General features: G+C 40.3%; 2 protein-coding genes across 5 annotated transcripts in view; one reads left to right on the top strand and one right to left on the bottom strand.

Moving 5' to 3' along the window:
- The window catches only part of COQ10B (coenzyme Q10B), a 16,470-nt gene extending 11,643 nt beyond the window's left edge, over positions 1 to 4,827 (top strand). For all 4 annotated transcript variants that reach the window (XM_026667951.2, XM_087949533.1, XM_026667949.2 and 1 more), the window contains 2 exons: positions 1,197 to 1,298; positions 3,567 to 4,827. In XM_026667951.2, coding sequence (XP_026523736.1) covers positions 1,197 to 1,298; positions 3,567 to 3,734 — 270 coding nt within the window. In that variant the 3' untranslated portion in view covers positions 3,735 to 4,827. The remainder of the gene's footprint in view (positions 1 to 1,196; positions 1,299 to 3,566) is intronic.
- Positions 4,683 to 18,333, bottom strand: HSPD1 (heat shock protein family D (Hsp60) member 1). Its single transcript, XM_026667948.2, has 12 exons — positions 18,203 to 18,333; positions 16,059 to 16,234; positions 14,958 to 15,210; positions 14,245 to 14,327; positions 13,724 to 13,819; positions 13,324 to 13,417; positions 12,060 to 12,228; positions 10,696 to 10,795; positions 9,238 to 9,483; positions 5,878 to 6,052; positions 5,364 to 5,542; positions 4,683 to 5,280 (listed from the first exon to the last, which is right to left on the bottom strand). Exons 2-12 carry the CDS (start codon positions 16,230 to 16,232, stop codon positions 5,131 to 5,133), a joined length of 1,719 nt encoding a protein of 572 aa, XP_026523733.1. The 5' UTR covers positions 16,233 to 16,234; positions 18,203 to 18,333; the 3' UTR covers positions 4,683 to 5,130.

Here is an 18,333-nt window from a genome sequence, read left to right as displayed (position 1 = left end):
CAAAAATCGGGAAAAAGTGTAGCCTTCCTCGGGTCGTGTGTCACTTCAAGAAATATCAATAATTTGGTTTATGACGGACTGGGCTGGGGTGATCACACAGGGCTGTGAAACTTGTCTCCCTGGTCTCAGGGCTGCAGGTGCAGGATGTGGGGATCGGAAGGCCACCTTACAGGGCTGTGAACCTCATGGATCTCCTTTCCTCCTGTAGCGTTCCTGAGGTAATGAAACTGACAAACCTCAGTTTATGGCGGTTAAAACTGGTTCTCTGCTGCAAAGACCTTGCGGCAGCGGTGACACCATGCCTCCACGCAACAAGCAGGGAGCAGGGATTGGAGCAGAGCACAGGCAGCCTCTAAATGTGCAGGTTTTCCCCACACCAACAGGCGTGTCAGTCAAAGTGCCTCGGCGTGTCACGAGTGACACTCGTGTCATAGGTTAGCCATCACTGGTATAGATACATTGCTGCCTTATACCAGGTTGAACTAGTTCTGTGTTTGAATTTCTATTGTCTGCTGAAATTGGTACTGCCTATCTTAGATCATATCACTCCTATCTTAAGTACTGGTGCTAAAGGACTGAAGCTGGAAAATTCTTCCACCAGCTTTTTAGTACCCTTCTGTACTTATTGAATATTTTCTATTTAACCCCAGGCTCTTTCTGTAATGCATACTTCAGCTTCTTTTGAATAACTGTTAAGATTAGGTTTTTCCCATAAAGTAATTGCTATAGTTGGGTCAACATGAAATACATTTTTCAAAACGTATCCTTCAGACAAAAAATTTAAAAAAAGTCCCAGAAAAGAAATTAAAATAAACAAAGCAATTGCATGGACCTAGATTACACTTTTTAAGAAATTACCCATCTTCAAGTTGTTGATTATTTTGCCAGTTGTTGGGTTGGTCTCTTTTACCTGAGAAAACACTTTTGTGTTTGCAGAAGTGAAAAAATACTGTTGAGAAAGTTACAATGTTCAAAGGAAGCTGGACTATTTTAAGAGAAAACTCAATCATTTTGGAATTTTTAAAATATTAATATAATGTTACTTTCAATTTTGCTCCAGGCTGAAAAACACTCCCCCCCCCCCTGAAGTTACTGTGGTGATGATCATATAATACACAAAGTATCAAAATTAAGACATTTTAAAAATATGGGGTTCAAATTTTGAATGCAATAAATTTACTTAAATTTTTTCATAGGCATCGTGTACAGATGGAAAATTATTTAATCATCTGGAAACTGTGTGGCGCTTCAGTCCAGGAATTCCTGGCTATCAAAGGACATGCACCTTGGATTTTTCAGTAAGTACCAAAATAATCTTTCCAAACTATTGAGATCAGAGAAAAATGTATTTTTGAAACCATACCTGATTGCTGTATATCTGATTCCTATATAAGTATTTTAAATATGTACCGTATTTGCCGGCGTATAAGGCGACTTTTTGCCCTGAAAAAGTTGCCTCCAATTGGGGGTCGTCTTATATGCCGGGTCGCCTTTATACGCCGGCAATAATTGGGAAGCACTGCGGCTGCCCGCGGCTGAGGCACTTTTGCGCACCATGGAAGCGATCCCGTGAAGCCGAAGGAGCAGCCAGCCTTCTCCAGCTCCCAAGGAAACGAGGCTGCACCGCCCGAGCTCCGCTGAGGTATCCGGCTGGGGCTGTCAGGAGTTGTTACCGCTGGCGCGGCTCCGCGCTCCAGTCCCGCGTTGCCTCGGGAAGGGAAAGGCAAAACCAGGAGCCGCTGCTGCCATTGCAAAGCACCTTCGCGGCTCTTCCTTTTTGCCTTTCCCTTCCCGAGGCAACGTGGGACTGGAGCCGCGCCAGCGGTAACAACTCCTGACAGCCCCAGCCGGATACCTCAGCGGAGCCCGGCAGTGCGAGCCTCGTTCCTTGGGAGCTGGGAGAAGGCTGGCTGCTCCTTTCAGCTTCACGGGATCGCTTCCACGGTAGACAAAAGTGCCTCAAAAAAAAAAAAAAGTGCAAAAGTGGAAGGCATGCGGAAGAGGGGGCGAGTATATAACAAACTATATTTTGAGTGGAAATGTTGGGGGTCGCCTTATACGCCGGCATATACGGTATATTATTGTGCATGGTACAGAAGTGGCTTCCTAGGATAGAAAGAAAGTGACGAGTCCAAAGTCATCCAACTGGATTTGTGCCTAAGGCAGGATCTCCACTTTCTGGCTTAGTACCTTAAGCACTCTGCCAGACTGGGTAGTTTGCTTTTAATTATGATTGCAAAATTACTTTTGTGAGCCATAATTTTTAGTTGCAGCAATCCAACTTTAATGAATTTGTTTTTAAGCAATAAAGAATGCTCATTTCCAAGCAATTCCTAATGTGCATGGAATAAATTATTCCACTAGCACTAGTAATTTCATTATCATTTCAATATTTTTATAGCATTTAATTCAAATAGTTTTGCTTTAAGTATTTTCAGGTTTTTCCCCCAAATACAGGTAGTTCTCAGTTAACGATAATTGGGATGTGACCATCAGTAAGTCTTTGTGAAACAATATGCTACACCACTTAGTGATGGCACTTGATTGCCATCATTAAGCAAATCCTGCACTATCATTAAGTGTGATATCACATGGTTGTCATTTGCAACCTGCCAGCTTCCCCATTGATTTTTCTTGTTGGGAGATTGCAATGAAGATTGCAAATGGCAATATTGCAGGGCTCAGTGCCATTGTAAATTCAAATGGTCACCGAATGACCATTAAGCAAGGAATAACTTAGGTTTTTTTATACCTTTAATGTTGTATTGAACAGGAAATTGTCAGCACTGGCTAAATGATTGCCTATTATTGACAAATGTTACTCTTTAGAATATAGAAGACTAGTAAAATGCACCAGCGGACCAGTGTACTTATTTAAATATAATTATTTAGCCTACTTATATGGAGATATATTTCTTAGGCATTTTTAACTGTGCACCACAGTTGATTCTAAAGAGAAAAGGTCCTTAGAAGTGACCATATATAGGCATGCACATAATACCTGTTGGCACTTCCTTAAATTAAATGGTATTTAGGATTGGACTGCAAGACAGCTGTGTAATTCTAGAAAACACAGCTGCTTTCAGTTACAGACAGGTTCTTTGGAATGCCCCCACTGTGTCCAAAGGACCATGAAGCACTTTGAATTGGAAATACATAGCAAACCTAGAATGATTATGTGGGAGAAGGGATACAGACAAGACAAAGTAACTAGGAAAGTATTGTATTATGTGCAGAGCACTACGTAACTGGGAAGTAAACAAATTAATGTCACTTTGTTGTAAGTCCTGTAGTACTAATTTTGTCTATATATATGGTTGAGAACTACCACAACCTGAATGGCAATTAAGGTTAGCGAAGACAAATGATTCATGGCTAGAAAACTCTATAATCTATAAATATTAGATTGAAATTGTAGCAGAAAATGATTGCCCTAATTTTCTTATCCACTATTCGCCAATATGGATAGATCAATATAATATGGATAGATCAATAGATCAATATAAAAACAACTGCCTACTCATCTTAATCATTAGGGGTGAGTGATAATTTGTTTTCCTTCACAGATTTCTTTTGAGTTTCGCTCCCTTCTGCATTCTCAGCTTGCCACATTGTTCTTTGATGAAGTTGTTAAACAGATGGTAGCTGCATTTGAAAGAAGAGCAGGCAAGCTCTATGGTCCAGAAACTAGAATACCCCAAGAGTTAATGCTTCATGAAGTGCATCATACATAAAGTAGTTTTGAAATTTCTTGGACACCATCTTTACATGAGATTTTTTCTCATGTGGGCTTCCAATTATATGGGGCATTTTTTGCCAATTATGTATAATACTACTGTATAAAACATGCATGTAAGATGCAGGTGTACATAGAAGCTTCAATCAAGTGCAATTCTAAGGTGCTGGTAAGTTCATTGAGTGGCAGCTACATATACAATGGCCTCCCCTCATCTTTTCAGCATGTATAAAACTCAGCACTGTTACCAGTTCTATAACCTTATTTTGACAATGTTTAATATTTACTATTGAAATAAGTTTAAGTTATTATTTTAAATGCATATTTAAGTTATTTTTAGTATTCAAAACTAGCTTTAACAAGCAGTGTGCAGTTCTGGAAAAAAAGTTTTAGTGCATAAACTTTGGTAGCAAATTTAATATGCAGTATTTTAGTAAACTGTATGAATCCTACAGAAAGGGCTCAGCTTCATCAGTACATTTAATATGGTACTGTAGTAAAATATATACCGGGGGTCTTCTATGAATAATCATGAACTCTAGCTTTAAAAATGTTCCAGTTAATGACAAACCATAATGCCTAGAGGTTTATGGCTTTCTTCTACCAGCAGAACTGACAGTACTAACAAAGCACATTCCCCACCTTCCTCCATAGTTCTCTCCATCTGCTTTAGAAAGTTGGAAAACAAATTAGGGATACTACTGTTTGCCAAAGTTGATTTCTGTAACTTTGGCATTAGCTATATGTAAATATAGTTTAAGTTAAAACAGTGTATTTGAATTTAACATCTTTATAATTTTATATATTGCTGCACTTACCATTGTAATAGACTTTAATAAGTAGTTATTGCTAGTTGGCTCTGAAATCCCAAAAAAATCTTGTCCTGGAAAATTTAGTACTTGGGATGAACAGATTATGTTGTGAATAAGTTAATACATACCATACCTTAGAGCAATTGTTTTATTACAGAAAGTTGTCACATAATTGTATATTTGTCTACTTTGTACAGAATTTTATTCAGTCTTGCACACAATGGCTTCTGCATTTTTTAGTGACAGCAGGCACCAATAAAGTCTTCTTATTTAGCAGAATTGCAAGTGCTTCAACTGGTTTTAAGTTCAGAGCACAAGATGATTGGTACATGGATCTGCACCCAGTATCAGGAATGTACAAATGTCTTTATTCAAAGTACAAAATAAATTATCTGTAGGCATGGACAATGACTGTAAACAATCATACAACTGAAATCCAGTAACAATGTTACAGTGATCTTTTTTTTTTAAACACACTTTTTCTGCAGTCACTATCCATCCTTCCTGACTCTGACCCAAGCTTCTCTTAAACTATCAGGTCATGTACTGTAGTTCATGATACGCATCCATGTAGCCTAGATTTTAGAACATACCACCTCCCATTCCTCCACCCATTCCTCCCATAGCAGCAGCAGCATCCTTCTCTTCTTTGGGGATTTCAGTTACAACTGCTTCAGCTGTAGTTAAAAGAGAAGCTACTCCTGCAGCGTCCATCAGCGCTGTCCTCACAACCTATGAATAGATTAAGAGTTTTCTGTAAAAGATTGAAACACCAAGAGTGCTATCACAGAATCTTTAGAAAATTCGGTATTTACCTTTGTTGGGTCAATAATGCCTTTTTCTATCATATTCACGAAGTCACCAAGCATTGCATCATAACCAACATCAGGCGGGCTTTGCATGATTTTCTCAACTATCAGGGATCCTTCAACTCCTGCATTCTTGGCAATAGTCATAGCTGGAATTTTCAGTGTTCTTCTTACAATCTCTATGCCTAAAATGAATGAGTTCTGGGTATTATAAAAAGGGAGCTACAGTAATTTCACTGCTGATGATGGAACCAACACTGACCATTATTCAGATACATCGCCTATCTTTCCAAATGAAGACTTCCAGGTATAAAATTTCCAGTCTGAATCTGGAAGTTAATTTTGTGAAGTCTTTTTATCTATTTTCCAGCTTTCAACAAGCTCTGGATAGTTGGGAGTAAATTTCTGAAAGTAAGAAAAGACCACTACACTGGGAAGAAGAGAGTGCACTATAGGAAATTTGGAAGTTACTCAAATCTAAGTGTCCAAGTAAGTGTTATAGTAACTGGTATTAACTTACCAGTCTTTTGATCTTCATTGGCTGGAGTCAAAACATCTAGTGCTGGAATACAACGGAGCAATGCACAGCCACCACCTAGGACTATGCCTTCTTCTACAGCAGCACGAGTGGCATTCAGGGCATCATTGACTCTGTCTTTCTTCTCATTAACTTCAACATCACTTGTTCCTCCAACCTAAGAAAAATCCGTAGTTATCAAGTTCTTACAAGTAGTCATTGATACCGTAATACAACCGTAATGGAGTTTGTTATGGTGTGGTTTTGCGCAGAAAATGAGAAGTGCCAGTTTTCAGCAAAGCAGCGATAAGACAGTAATGCAACTACTGTGGTGGCAGTGGTTAGAATGCAGTACTGCAAACTACTACTGCTGATTGCCATCTGTCAGCAGTTTGGCAATTCAATTCTGATTGGCTCAAGGTTGACTGAGTCTTCTATCCTTCTGAGGTCAGGGAAATAAGACCCAGATTGTTGGAGGCAATGTGCTGACATTCAACCATTTAGAGCAGTAAAGCACTGTGAAGCGGTATGTAAGTCCAAGTGCTATTGCTATGCTGCAAATGGCCATAAATGTAGCTGTTACTGAGTGCCTGAAATCCAATCACATGACCAAGAAAAAGGCCTACTGGGTGGAACATCGAATCTGGGTCATAAGTCCCCTATTTTGGTTTGGTTATAACAGGTTGCTAAATGACTGCTGTTAAGTTGAGGACTACCTGTACTCAGAAGTTATCTGCAAAATCCTGTAATCTGAATGACTCTGGGAAAGACAACTTCTCTTGTATGATTGGAATGCTGCTGTTCAAGAAATATAGCTCCCTTTGACAAAAAAACTAATCATACTAGTTTTCAGTTCTGTGGTACGCTTAAGTATTTTACTACCTTTACCACTTAAGAAACTTCACCATCTCCAGTTTTAAGAGATGCCTCAGGCCATAAATGAATACCATTTTCAAGGCATCATTGCTGTCATGAATCACATTTGAGAAAAGTATGAAGTCTTCCTGTATGCTGTTATATAATTTTCACAACACGTGGTTGTTGTTTAACACTGTTTACAGCCACTTTTAACTAAATCTTAAATCAACTATGTCCAACCCAGTGTCTTCTGGATATGATGGATTACTATCCCTATCTTAGCCAGGTAAGTTATCAGGTTATAGTTAATACCTCATGGATCTTACGCTAAGCCAGGTGGGCAAACTTTTTTGGCTCGGGGCCACATTGACTTTAAAATTTGACAGATGGGCCGGGTCAGCACAAGATTTTTTGGGAATCGCCCCTTCCCCCTCTTCTCCTTCCCCTCCTCGGAGGCCCCTGAGTCAGGAGTTGCTACCGGGCGCGGCTCCAGTCCCGCTTGCCTCGGGAAGGGAGGCAAAAGGAAGAGCCGCGGCAGTGCTTTGCAACGGGAGCAGCGGCACCAGAGGCTCAGGCTCAGCGGCTCCTGGTTTGGCCTTTTCCTTCCCAAGGCAGCGCGGGACTGGAGCCGCACGGAGCCGCCGAGCAGGACCGCCGAGCCGGAAACGGGCACCAAGGCAGGGCAAGGCTCCACCAGCAGTGGCCTAGCTTTAGGTGGCTCCAAGCAGCCTGCCCCGCCCGCTGGGTGGAACCCTTCCCACTCCTCGGCGGAAGACGCTCCAGCCTGCAAGCTTTGCCTTTGCAAAGTTTAAGGCTGGAAGCCCCGAAAAAAAAGGGGATCGGCGGGGACTCACCTTCGGAGAGGTCGCACTCGAAGGTGATTTCGAACTCCCAGCCGAGGCCTTTGCAAATTTCTTTTCTTTCCTACCCCTAGATTGCTCCGCACTGTTTTGCAGCTTTGGGGGCCATGCGGCACAGGGCAATACGCCACGCCCAGCGATTTTTTTTCAGGGCGGGCCGGATTGGACAGACCAATGGCAGCGATTTTTTTTCAGGGCGGGCGCATTGGACAGACCAACGGGCCGGATGTGGCCATGGGCCGTAGTTTGCCCACCCCTGCGCTAAGCTGTAATGTTGATCAAAACCCAAGTATGTTGAAGCCATTTATACGACCGTGTTTCTCATATAATAAGGCTGGATTTATTTATTTTTTGAGCCCCCAAAAACGGCTAGGACGTCTTGTCGGGGGTGAATTTTCCCCCTCCACACCTAGAGCACCCTACGGGCAGCCACGCCTCACCACCAGCCACTCCTAATGGTCGATCATGGCGGAGTACGGAGGGCTCCCTACCCCTGCCAAGTACCTTTGCTGCAGACCCGGGTCAGCGGGCGGACAGTGTGGATGTCTGCCGGCAGCGTTTCAGCCACTTCTTGGGCCTCCGTAGCTTCCACGGTTCCTCTCGCCAGCGCCCTCTCCAACAGTATCTGAGTTGCTCCCGCTTTCCCACAGTCCCTGTCCCTGCAACAGGGTAAAAAAACATTTTGAGGTACCTGGGAGCGCTGCACGGTGCATTTTCGTTTAATCCCGAGCGGCTGGTTGGGCATGAGAAGAGCCGAGCGAGCGTCTCTGCCGCTGCTACCCTTGGTACTCCAGCCTCAGACTCTGCAAGTTTCCAAAAGTCCCGGTGCGCAGCCTGTTCCTGCATTCCAAGCGCATTCCAAACGCTTCCACCGCTGTTGTTGGAGACGGCGCTGGTGAGAGGGACAGCTGCAGCTCGGCCTGGGCGCACTTGGAATGCAGGAATAGGCTGCACACCAGGACTTTTGGAAACTTGCAGAGCCCGAGGCTGGAACACCAAGGGCAGCAGTGGAGGCGCTCGCTCGGTTCTTCTCACGCCCAACCAGCCGCTCGGGATTAAACAAAAACGCACCGCGTGGCACTCCCAGGTACCTCAAAATGTTTTTTTACCCGTTGTTGCGGGGACGGGGGAAAAACAGGAGCGACTCAGACGCTGTTGTTGGAGATGGCGCTGGTGAGAGAGGCGCCCGCGCCGGCAGGAACCGTGGAAGCTAGAGGCCCGAGAAGTGGCTGAAACACTGCTGGCGGACATCTCCGCCGCCTGTTAACCCAGCCTGCAACCAGCACCATACCTGGGTCTGTAGCAAAGGCGCTTGGCAGGGATAGGGAGCCCTCCATGCTCCGCCGTTAAGGAGCGGCTGGTGGCAAGGTGTGGCTGCCCGCGGGGCACTTCTAACGGCAAGTTCCCCCCCATTTTGCATGTTTTAAAATACGTCTAAATTTGGGGGGAGGGACTTAATTTCATTTTATGCCTAGAAAACATGCTGGGACTTCCTATTGGGGGGGTGTATTGTTGGAGAAACACGGTACCTTCTATTGATTTATTAAATTTGCATGTCCCCAGCTAAGAAAACTAAGTAGGCCAAATCAACATAAAAAGACACGTTAACTTGATTTTACAGACAGAAAACCCACAGTATACCTACTTTTAACACAGCTACTCCATCAGAAAGCTTAGCCAGGCGCTCGTTTAGCTTCTCCTTTTCATATTCACTTGTGGTCGTTTCCAGTTGTTCAATTATTTCTTGAATCCGTTTTTCAATCTGAGTCTTATCACCTTTTCCTTTAAGCAATAAGCAGTCATCTTTGGTTACAATGACTTCTCCAACTTTACCAAAGTCATGAGGCTGAACATCTTCCAGGTTTATAGTTAAACCTTCCTCTCCAAACACCTGAAATAGGTTATATTGAACAAAGTTGTTTTTTGTTACCAGTTGCAATTTTACAATTTTTAATAATCACTACTAAACAACCCACTCTTTATTTGCTTCATTAAGTACTATCTAAAAGTTTCTCCCAAATTAAAGACACTTCTAAATGTCATATGAAATAAACATTTACCGCCCAGGCACAATAGTGTAATTTTTCAATCTATATAGTTCAAGACAAAATTATTAGTTTCATGTTTGCATGGTGTTATCAGTTCAGAGTTGTACACACTCGCTTCTGCTTCACAACATGGAAGGCCATTTGTTTCCAGAGTACTTTAGATAGTTGGGTTTTGTTTGTTTGTTTTGGTGTTTTCAAGTCAGTGTTGATTCCTGGCAACTGCCTGGACAAGTCCCTGCACTTTTCTGGCAAGATTTTTAGGAATAGTTTGCCCTTGCTCTCTTCTTGGTATTGTGAGTGAGTGATTGACTCAAAGTCATTCACTGGCTTACGTAAGAGAGAACTAGAACTCAGTATTCTGTTTCTACCCTGGTGCTTTTAAACCCCCAAATCAAACTAGTTCTCTGTGAGATAGTTAGCTGAACCTTAAAATGGTGGGGCCCATTACACCATTGCATGAATGCAAAACTGAGCACCCGTGGGTTTAAATCTCAATGCTCTCTCCAAGTACGTTTGTCCTTGTAGTCCTTGACTTATCAAGAGTTAAATGTGTGTCTTTGTTTTACCTCATTTTGCGACCTTTCTTGCCACAGTAACATATTAAGTGAATCTTGCTTCCCCACTGACTTTGTCAGAGGACCACGAAAGGGGATCGCATGATCCCAGGACACAGTAATTATGTTAAATATATGCCAAGGCCAAGCACCTGAATTTTGATCACATGAGCATGCTACAACAATCGTAATGTGAAGAAAGGGTTAGTTACTTTTTTCAGTACCATTGTAACTTCGAACAGTCATTGAGTGAATGGTTGTAAGTTGAAGACTACCAGTACTATATTCAAACCTCTGGTCTGCTTTGGCATAAAACATCACCCAATTTCTCCTTTGATATAAATAAGGATCAAATACTGCAGTAAGTCAAGTTTATAATAAAGTAGGTTAGAATCCTACAGCTTGAGATATAATACAAATACAGACTTATCAATTTTGCATTAATGCTGCCAATTTTCTGTGGTTTAAGAATCTTTTCATTTCTTTTTAGGGTTTACTTACAGCGCCACCAGTAGCAACTGCCATATCTTTAAGTTGATTTTTTCTATTGTCACCAAACCCAGGTGCTTTTACTGCAACAACCTGCAGGCCAACCTTCAGCCTGAGAAAGAAAATCAGTAAGCAGTGTGCACTTTAAATTCTGAAATCTTTTTAGTATTTTTTAGTCCAAGATACCTCACTGTAGAATTTTAATTAGGTCTTATTTTGAGAATTTAACTGAAATGATTGGCCATTATTTACAGATCAAAATAACCTTTGATATAAACTGCATTCCTTGTTTCCAGTAAAGAGTCACACACATCCCAAAAAAATATCCTTAGGCCAGTTAATCTTTTTGTCCTATGGACCCAAGTCTGGGGAAACCTATAGACCCTTTCAATAAATGAATTTAAAATAAAATACATATAATTAGTGTTACTAATTATTCTGAAATACCTTTATCAAAATATTAAAATATATCAGGAATATAACAAAGTAATCAAACATGCCCTGATTGAAATCAATCATAAAATTATTCTTTTTAAGGATATAATTGTGAGATTTATTGAAGTTAAAAAAACATCTTGGGAATTTAAAAGCCATAAATTACTTTGGATACAGAAATCATTTATTTGTATCCAGTTTTATTACTTTTATAAATAACTCAAAGCAGCAAACATATCTAACACACCTTCCTCCTCCTCCTGCTTATTTCCCCCACAACAATCCTGAGGTGAGTTGGGCCAAAATAGTTTAATGAATAGATAAATTTAAGGTAGAAATTAGTGAAGATAAAGTTGTAATTTTTCCCACCCACATTTGCAGACCCAGGTTAAAAACCTGTGTTTTAAATGAATAATTTTTTGTTTAACTAAAGATTACCTTAAGTTTGCAGCATCAGCCTCAATTGCAACTAGCTAGTCTTTCACTTTTTGCATGGTAATACCAAAATCAGACCTACTATACAGTTACAGCTACTATATTAACAAGTTATTGAACTGTCTTGTTAAAATAGGTACATAATTGTTTGATAACTTACTCTCAATTCCTACCACCAATAATCAAGAACAAGATTTCCCTTTTTGTCAGACAATAAAGATTGGGTGCTGTTCTACTACTGCAGGATAAAGTAAATTATCATGTATGAACACTTTCATTTAGCACTTTGCCCTGTCACCCTATATTTTTTTTCAAAATCTGCTCCCAAATGCTTAAAAATACCCTTTCTGTTCCAGCAATACACAGTCTACTAACACGAACATATCATAAATTCTTCTTTGGGAGAGAAACTTCCTTTCTTAAAACTAATTATACAAATGCAGCTTCTTTTACTGAAAATATTTTGGAAAAAGTGCATTTAAAAATAATCTTTATATCAAACCTACCTGTTTAGTACAAGTGTGCTGAGGGCTTCTCCATCTACATCTTCAGCAATAATGACTAAGGGCTTACGATGATTATTTGCAATTTCAAGAGCTGGTACTATGGACTGAACACTGGAGATCTTCTTTTCACTGATTAAGAGATAAGCATCTTGGAATTCACATTTCTGTCCTGCAGAGGAACATAATAAGAGCAGTGGCAACACATCTGGAGTCTGCAAGAGCCCTCCAGTGGCAACTGCAAAACATGCACATTCAAATTCCATGTGAAGATGGATCCACAAAGCTATTTTGATTTTTAGCTGAAAGAAAATTTCCATTACGGCACCCTGTAGAAATGCTGTGATCACAATTACTACAATAGTTGTTACTGTTGCACGTTGCAGTTGTTACTGTTGTATAATCAGCTAGATATTTAGATCGCATTCAGCATTTTTGTCCATGTATTGAGTCCTTTCTAATGAACTGACATAGGCAGATATTGTTTAATATTAGAAGCTTAATTTGCAAATGTAAACTGTTCCAAAAAGCTGCCTTTTATAACTGATGATTTTGTCAATGCCAATGAGGTTCAAGTGGTGCTCCAGATATATCGAAATTGAAGAAAACACCTATCACTATTGGTACTGCCTTTCCTTTCTTTTGCCACAATCATTCTACTTTTATTTGCAGGTCTTTGTGTATTTTTGGATTTTCTCCAGTTTTTTCTCATCTGCTATCTCCAGGTACTGCCATGTTCATTATTTGGACTTTTAAAAAAATGCCTTATTGACAGAATTGTTAAAGTCTGGAATGTTGTATGGCATGTACTTGTCTGTCTACATTCTAAATCCCAGAACATTTAGCTCCTTCATTTTGTATTTTTTTGTTTATTATGTGTGGGCAATCTATAGATTAATATCTTAAGACTGGTAGAAACTTAATAATAAAAGTGACATGCAGTTAAAATATAAGTAAAATAATATTCTACCTTCAAAAACACCTAAAAAAATGAAAAGCTATATTTAAAGTATGAGACAGAAGAGTACTTTAATTATATACAATGTAACCATTTAACGGACTGCATACTTCCTTAGGATCCCCAAGCCCAATATTAACAATATATTGACCAATTGGGTCAAACTAGGGCACTAAATTGCTGTATTTTGTAGAAAAACATGTTTGAATACAAAAATAAAAATGAATAGGACCAATGGAACTCCACTACTCATGAATTAGTTTATTCTTACCATTAAAACTAAAAAACTGATGGATCTGAGCATCTTACCTTTGGCTGTATTAATGAAGTAGGGAGAGATGTAGCCTCTATCAAACTTCATACCTTCAATGATTTCCAACTCATCGTTCAAAGTTTTTCCATCCTATTTTTTGAAAGATTAGGAAAATTAACTAGTATGATTAGATACTTCTAACAGTAAGTTTTCACAGAGAAAGAGGAAAATGCTCAATTTGTAATAATTGAAATTACAAAACCCAGCTTTTAAATTATGGTACATAACATGTACATTTTATTGCCCAACCTAAATCTTGTATTAACAAATACTATGAAGGATCCTAAACATCATACTTCACATTTCATTAGATGCTTTCAGTAAGTCTTAAAATGGTACCATAAAACAAACCAAAATAATTCAAGGAACATAGGGTTGTACTTGTGCAACCCTTACCTTCACTGTAATAACTCCTTTCCGTCCAACCTTCTTCATGGCATCAGAGATTATGTTACCAATTTCTTTATCCCCATTTGCTGATATTGTGGCAACCTGCAGACAAATTATGTGTCACATTATCTAGGAAATTAAACTAAACACAAAAATCTCACCTCATTTTACAAAGTTGGTAATAACAATAGCACTTAAGACTTATACACTGCTTTAAAGCCCTCTCTAAGCAGTTTGCCGAGTCAGCAAATTGCCCCCAACAATTTGGATCCTCATTTTACCAACCTTGGAAGGATGGAAGGCTGAGTCAACCTTGAACCTGGTGGGATTTGGGCCGCAAAAGTAGCCTGCAGTACTGCATTCTAATCACTGCGCCACCAAGGCTCTTAAGATGATATCACACCACATATTTAAAGATTATGTTTCCAAGTTAGGTTTTGTTAAATGGTGCAGCCTAAATAATATATCCATTGTGCAAAGCCATGTTGGAAAACAGAATCAGTTGCTTAAGTTTGAGATGATATTACCTGAGCGATTTCTTCTGGCGTTGTGACTGGTTTGGACAATTTCTTCAATTCATTAATTACAGCCTCCACAGCAAGCATCACACCTGAAAAGCAGAAAGTATTAATTTAAATAATCCATGGACCTAGCAGTAAATAGGTATTTAAGAGATACTGTCCTCACGTTCTCCCCATAGTAAAGTTGCTGTGGTAAAATTTCTCTCCCTATTACATATGCACAATTTTGTCTCAAGTAAATAGACATCAGTCTATTACTATGATCATGTTCAAATCTGTTATGCCTCAGAAGAAATAATATGAGGAAGCTGAAGTAAACCACTTTTTTTTTGCACTTTCCCATTCAACATTATCCAGCACTGTAATAGTGATGGGAAAACGGATATGGGAGAGCTGTATGGGAGGGTTAGAAACAGTGCTGTATTAAAAGTTGAGAAATTTAAATCAGAGCCTCATACTCTTTTGTAACTGGTATGTAAATATTTGTGTTTGTATGACTCCAAATGACCTAGCTACAGTTAGATTACAATCCACACAATATGAAAATATATACTTCATCAGAGTAACACCATGCAGATATCAATATATGTCTCACTTTTCCTTGGTAATTATGGAAGCAGTAACAAAAATGGCTCATCTGAAAGTACTTAGAAAAATTTGAGTAAGTCTGACTATACCTCCTTTTACCAAACTCACATCAGAAAGGAGGTTAGTATTACCTCTTCTAATTTCCACTGGATTTGCTCCTTTACTGATCTTTTCAAATCCTTCCTTGGCAATTGAACGTGCCAGTACCGTTGCAGTAGTTGTACCATCTCCTGCCTCTTCATTAGTGTTGTTGGCAACATCTTGAACGAGCCTGGCTCCAATGTTTTTGTACTTATCCTTCAAGTCAATTGCCTTGGCCACTGTCACACCATCTTTTGTCACTTTTGGGCTACCCCAACTCTGTTCGATAATTACTGTTCTTCCCTGAAATAACATATAAAGTTAAAACATTGACCTGCAAAGCTTATGTAAAATTTAGGTTTTATTCAGACCTCTTAATGATTAGACAATATTTTACAGCAATTAATAAATTAGTTTAAATGCTATTAAGACATAACAGAAAGGCATAATTATGTCGGGAAAAGATAATTATATTGGAAAAAAGTTATGCACAAACAGGGTTATGCATCTGCAAAAGCAGTGCACAAAAACCACCTGGCATACAAAAGGAGATATGTCCAAGGAAATATGCAACTATACAATCATGCTATCGAGGAAGTTTGTATTTGTTTAAAAGAGTACTTTTATTCAAAATTATTCACTTGACAATTCTACCTAAAAATAGTGACAAAAATTGAGTCTGGTCATATAGAATTCCAGGCTCCACTGTGGTCATGAAGTTGAAGGCTACCTGTACATATTATTGTCCATAAGCTGTATAGTTGGGCCTGTTCTTGATATTATAATCTATTTGCATTAGACTAAGTCAACTTTTATTGACCTCAAACATAGCTATAAATTCAGGAGAATTTCACTAGTTTTTTAAGCTTATCTGATTAATTTGATATCAATAGTGCTCAATATTCTAACATGCTACAGGGAAGTAAATTTCAAAACATTTTATAGAAAAGTGTTAATTAAAATCTAATTAGCATCATAAAAATTATATTTAAGTCCAGTGATGTCCACATAATGCATATTATTTTCCTGTTGAAATTATGTCACTTCAGATAAATCAAGCCACAAAAGTACTTTGGATTTTGCTCTTCATGAAATCAAGACACTTCACAAGTAAATCTCCACATAGTGGACTTATTTGGACTTATATTGACCTTTGGTCCCATAGTGACAGCTACAGCATCAGCTAGAAGGTCTACTCCCTGCAACATAAGAGCTCTGGCATCTGCTCCAAATTTCACATCTTTTGCATAGGCTCTAGTAAGGTGTGGGGCCAGGGCTCTGGATACCGGCCTTAGTTGACGTAGCACTGATGGTAAACGCAGCATTTCTATAAAGAAAAAAAATTGAAAATGCAAGTTAGTGTCAATCAAGAATGGAAAAGGATCATAATCATGTCTATTATATGTCAAAATAATATTTCCTAAATTGATGTGCGACTGATATGCTGGTCCAGAAATCCCAAATTCATTCCCAACATGGTTTAGAAGAGTTGTGCAATATGGTAAGTCTATGACAGTGACTTGCTACAACTCATCAAAATAGGATTGATTTTTAAAATAGCAAATAAATTATAGAACATTTATAACTAGCGCGATCATCACTACAGTAGAACTACCTATGCCAAATTCAATGCCTTTGAATTCAACTCACAGGTCACTTCCATGAAAAGGGATCACATGTTGGCCTACAACTTTTTAAAGATTTATTTATTTCCCAACTTTATTTTTTTATAAACAGGGTGAACATACTTCGTCCTATTTTCCCCACAACAACCTTGTGAGGTGGGTTGGGTGAGAGAAGTGACTGGCCCAAAGTCACCCAGCCAGATTTCATGTCTAAAGGCTGGCCTCATTCACCTAAGTTTCTAGCCTGCCTTAACCATTAAAACAAACTGACTCTTAAAGGATCTTTGAAAATGTATTGTATTGTCAACCAGGGAGGCAGGAATATGGATTCAGGTGTTAATTCCAACAAATCTATTTAGTAAATAATAAAAGACATTTTGTATTAACGAAAATCAGTACTAACAATACTGTGCTACATAAAACCAAATTCCCTGCTCAAGATGGGCTGCTGCAGTCCAAGGTTCATTTTAATGTGTGTGCTTTCTATTGTATGAACATTCTGTGTTTGAAACACCAGCAACTAACTATTTTGTGGGAGTGCTCATAAATGTCCCTCAAAATGCCAAATCTAATACAAAAACTTTGATAATCTTATTTAAACTGTAATAATATACAGTAGTCGCATCCTATCAGAATTTATTTTTTAAAAGAATTACATGCATAAATGATGCCTGCACCTTCCCCCCATTTCATATTGGAGCAAAGTGCACTGGGAAACTGGCTTAAGATGGTATCTACGGGTTGGTATCAACTGAAATGAACATCAAAGCATGAAAGGCAGCTTTTCTCAACCACTATCATTAGAAAAAATGCAAAGGGGAGAAAGAAAAGGAGGGCGAGGGAAAGAAGAGAGTAAAGTCTACTAAGAAGTCAAGCATATCTTTTGGACCAGTCACACGTGCTTCATTCATTTATCCTGGTCGGAGGACAAGGTCAAAAGAGCAGCAGCACCCCCTAGCACTCCGACAGTGGTAGTACAGCCAATAAAACTTGCAGCTCACCGATCTTTTCTCGCCCGGGAACTCGTGGAGGCATCAGCAGACTCCCCCCTCCCCCACCTGATCTTCACGGCTGTGTGAAGGGCTAAGGTAGCGATTCCAGGCCGCTAACTTGAGATCCACCGTCTAAGATTTGGGGGGGGCTGCGTTAAGTCCCCTAGATCCACTAACCTGACGCCCTTCAGCACCAAAGGGCTGCCAACCACCGCGTGGATCCGCTGGAAGCGGCAACCCAACCCCACCGCCGTAGAGTTTACACACCGCCTGCGGACACCAGGCCGGTCGGGGAAGGGCCGAGGCCGTCTCGACTGCTCGGCGGGAGAAAAACTACTACGCACCAAGACACCCGATCGCCCCCCGATCTGCCTGACCCGCTATCTAGCCACCCCCGCTCCGCAGCCTTTGAACTGACGGCATCACCTCCCGGCCTTTCCAACCGTTTGGTGCCTTGGACTACAAATCCCATTTTTTCGAAGCGCACCCAAAGGTGGCGGGGAGGGAGGGAGCGAAAGGGGCAATGGGGCAGCGCTTCCGCGGGACGATCGCAAGCAGGCGCTGGGCCATTCTCTCCAAACAGGAGTGGAACACGTGAAAGAAGCACCGATTCTCACATCCCTGCCTTGGGTTTCCCCGCAGGCCACCCATCTTCCCGGATCGGGGGCCCTGCTATACCTGTGGTGGGCGCAGGCAACGGCCGAGATACCGCAGCACGAACAAGGTGGCTCCTCTTGACCACTCGCGGGGGCTACAAGCAGCACGGCGCTCTCACCTCCCTTGCACTGCCCCACCTCCTTCCCCACGTG

This window comes from Notechis scutatus, chromosome 1, assembly GCF_049901735.1.
Source record: "Notechis scutatus isolate UNSWTSFEM ecotype Mainland chromosome 1, rNotScu1.2, whole genome shotgun sequence".
In the NCBI taxonomy this organism is placed as follows: domain Eukaryota; kingdom Metazoa; phylum Chordata; class Lepidosauria; order Squamata; family Elapidae; genus Notechis; species Notechis scutatus.
This window is presented reverse-complemented; position numbering and strand designations above follow the sequence as displayed.